This window comes from Montipora foliosa, chromosome 3 (assembly GCF_036669935.1).
Source record: "Montipora foliosa isolate CH-2021 chromosome 3, ASM3666993v2, whole genome shotgun sequence".
NCBI classification, from domain to species: Eukaryota; Metazoa; Cnidaria; class Anthozoa; order Scleractinia; family Acroporidae; genus Montipora; species Montipora foliosa.
Genome location: NC_090871.1, coordinates 63,687,214 through 63,690,797, shown reverse-complemented (window position 1 = coordinate 63,690,797; position 3,584 = coordinate 63,687,214). Strand labels below are relative to the sequence as shown.

Here is a 3,584-nt window from a genome sequence, read left to right as displayed (position 1 = left end):
AAGAGGAAGCAGACATGAACTCAGAAATGGCTTATTGAAAAATGGGAAATATAAATTAAAACTACCCATAGTTAACTATGAACTACCCAAACAAAAAATATTTTGTCATTCGATGTAAATTCGTTCCCATTAGACCTGGAGAGATCAATATACTTCTCATTAAATATTTACTGATTAAAATCATAAATATTTAAAGATATGTAATGTACCCAAGTAAAAAAAGTGACGGTTCACAAGATTTCGTTATACGATCTATGTTCCGATAATCTGGGAAGGATAAGAACAATTACTGACGAGTATTGATGCTTTTTCTTTTTTTGCCTTGGATTTTGTTTGGACGTTGTCATGGCTCCCAGCAAGGTCAGAGCAGAGTTGATGTATATAGTGTGCTGAAAAGGCGCGAAACCTTAATTGTTATGTTTTCTTAACACCTCTACTCTTTTAACATACCATGCACCATAGTCCGATGCGATCCTGCCATTAATACTTTAAGTGATCTCAGTGTATGTCCACGAATTGGTTTGGAGAAGCCTTTTCTTTCTGAGCGGCTCTCAGAACTAGCGTTGAAGTTGCAGTAGTTGCAATAATTTAGGACCACTAGAGTTGACATTTGCAGTAGTTGCTTTACAATAAAAGTTGACGAAATTAAGACTGACAATACGATTCGAAATAACAGTAATAAAACTGTAATTTTCGGTAGTGCTATCATGTACATTGGAGGCTTCAACCGACGTTATTTAAAAATTAATGCCAATGGAGACAGATATGGTATTACAATTCTAACTCGAGCTCTGTTAATGTTCTTTCCTTTTTTTCCGCCAAAACGACCGTGTACACTTTATTTTTACATTTTCCAAAGCCGTTTTTTTTTATTGTCAAACTCCGATAGTTTAACAAAATGATGATATAAGGGTTTGACCCTTTAGTTTTACGTTGCTTAAGAAAAACCAGTTTGGGGATAATTGGAGATTGTAATTTTTTGTCGATGATGTTTTTTTTTTTTTTTTAACCGATCGGTTTCTAAAGCGATACTGAAACTGACATTTTTTCTGTCTCACAAAAAGTTATGTGAGGTTTTAATATTGACTGAGTTGTCAGCAGGGGGCTGGCTATATTCTTGTTTATGTGTCGATGTCATTATTATCATTTCTTTAGCCCTGTCCTGAAAAGTAATTTCAGAAAAAATTATTATAGATCTGAAGGCACAATATTGGTTGGTGAGAGATAACCAATAAATCATTTATGATGTTTATGTCCACCACCTGTCGATGACGTCTCATGGACGTATCCTAGGAGGAGGCAATGTGCATCCAGTGGTTAGGGAGCTTGCCTTGAGATCCGGATATCCCGGGTTCAAGACCCGTTCTGACCACTCGTTGAATTTGATCCTGGTAGTCCCTGGTTCAACTTCCCAGCAGCACTTGTAAATAGCCGACTGGTTTGCCTTTGGCCAGTCGGGATTCTTAACAGTTGTTGTTGTTCTGTTCCGTCGTTTCGTTGTGTTTCATTGGACCTGAAAAGCCCCTATGGAGAGCAGTCAATTAAGTATGTATTCTATTGTATTTTCCTTCTACGATATTTAGCAACATGCATCTTTGTCTCGATCGCGAAAAATCACGCGCTAGTTGAGCAGGCAAACACGTGGCAAGAAGCGTCTCAGAACGGATGGAATAACCAGAACACGATTCAGAGGCTGAAAAGTCGACATGTCAAACACCTACTCCTCTTGACTATTAAAGCGAACTGGTTCTTTGTTAAATGACAGCACCTTATGGCTAAGAGAACTCTTATTAATGAATCCCCCTAACTTGAATGATAGTTTTCAAGACATAGTCATTTTTAAATTGCTATCTCCCACGTCAGTTCAAAGAGTTAACTTATGCAAATGTGACGTAATCGGAAACATCGCTCCTTGATTGGCTCTCTCTCTATTCCTCACTTCTCTTGGTTTCACCTTCAGACTGTAAAGAGCCTCTGGGAATGGAAAATGGAGCCACCACTGACAAGCAAGTTACTGCTTCTTCGTCTTATCACGATCGCTACAACCCTGCGCGAGGAAGACTACACCTTAAAGCCTCGCTTCCAGATCCACTGGGCGGGGGCGCGTGGGTAGCTAAATCAAACAATATGAATCAGTGGTTTCAAATCGATGTGGGCATTGAAACCGTCACAGTGAAAATGGTAGCAACTCAAGGCCGAGATGGTGTGAATCAATGGGTTAAAATGTACAAGCTGCAGTATAGCTACGGTGCAGATGGAGGGAGTTTCCAAAACTACAGCAAAAATGGACAAACCATCAGCCAGGTTAATAAATGAATTTTGCATATTAATTAGGAAAAGTCATACATCTAACTCGATTTCTTGAGGGCTTCAAGGGTACCTATATCGAAAGGAGTTTGTAGAACAGATGTGGGGGCAGCATAAATTATATCATCAAGCGCTTTCAATCGCTTAAGAACTCTTCGTGGAGGATTTAACATGCAGCTTAACAGCGCTGGTACGCACGCCTCGGGTACATAATGCGAGTCCTCCAAAAATTTACAAAGCACGCTCGCGCTCATAGAGTTTTCATCGCTTGCTTGAAGTTACTTCCCTTTCGCTTCTTACTTTAACCTTTCTGGAAAGTGAAGCTTTTTAATATAACCCCACAAGACAAAGATACACTCAGTTGATCGAATCCCTCAAGTACTGTATTACTTGTATCCGGGAGCCGGCAAGGCTTTAACGCCGGCAGTTTTTGTTTTTGTTTTGGTTTTTCCCCAGGAATTTGTCGCCAATGCAGATTCGCATTCTGTTGTCTTCAATGAGCTGAACCCACCAATAAGAGCACGCTTGATCCGTTTTCAACCAACTGCATGGAAAAATAATATATCTATGAGGGTGGAACTCTACGGTTGTCAAGGTAACGTTAAGAAATGGTTCACAACCGCTAGGCAAGGGCGGACCATGATAAACGTACCATCGAAACAAAAGCATGTGCTTGCCGTGAGCTCAAAATAATTCCATCCGTTTGCAAAATGAAAGGCAATGTGATGAGATGCGTTGTCCATTAAAAACGTATTTTTTATCTTTAGCATCGATCATTGTTGCTCCTGTCTTCTTCACTACTACAATTTTTAGCTTTACGCGGGCCTCATTGTTTCATTAGTTTAAGCTGCATGCTTTACATTTTCGCTTAATTAAAAGTTCAATCTTGAAGTTCTAAATTTTCATTTACAATCTACAAATTGCATGTCTGATGCTGGCATTAGAGAGAATTAAGAGAATTCTAACATCTCGATGTTCAAGTTAAGTGAAACGGGAAACGAATTGAAGGTCATAAAAGGATACGAATTCTCTTACTCTGAGTAGTCTCCCCTTTTGAAAAATTACCTGATACATCAAAGGTCGATCAGCGGTCAGCAAGATGGCCGCGTTTCATTTCGCTAGTTCAGTGCAAAGCTCTTTTTTACGAAATACTACCATTACTATACCTTTATTATGGTTAAGTACTTAAGTTTTCCGTGCACAAGTATAGCATTGCTAGGAAAAGAGGAAAAGATAACTGAAATGCAATCAATTTGAAACTAACATTCATTCTTATA

General features: G+C 39.0%; 1 protein-coding gene across 1 annotated transcript in view; it reads left to right on the top strand.

Annotated features, from left to right (window-relative positions):
- The first annotated feature begins 222 nt into the window (after positions 1–222).
- LOC137995087 (contactin-associated protein like 5-3-like) overlaps positions 223–3,584 on the top strand; it is a 12,303-nt gene continuing 8,941 nt past the window's right edge. Inside the window, exons 1-3 of the mRNA XM_068840673.1 lie at positions 223–360; positions 1,961–2,304; positions 2,764–2,902. Of these exons, the coding sequence (XP_068696774.1) occupies positions 303–360; positions 1,961–2,304; positions 2,764–2,902 (541 nt within the window). The 5' untranslated portion in view covers positions 223–302. The remainder of the gene's footprint in view (positions 361–1,960; positions 2,305–2,763; positions 2,903–3,584) is intronic.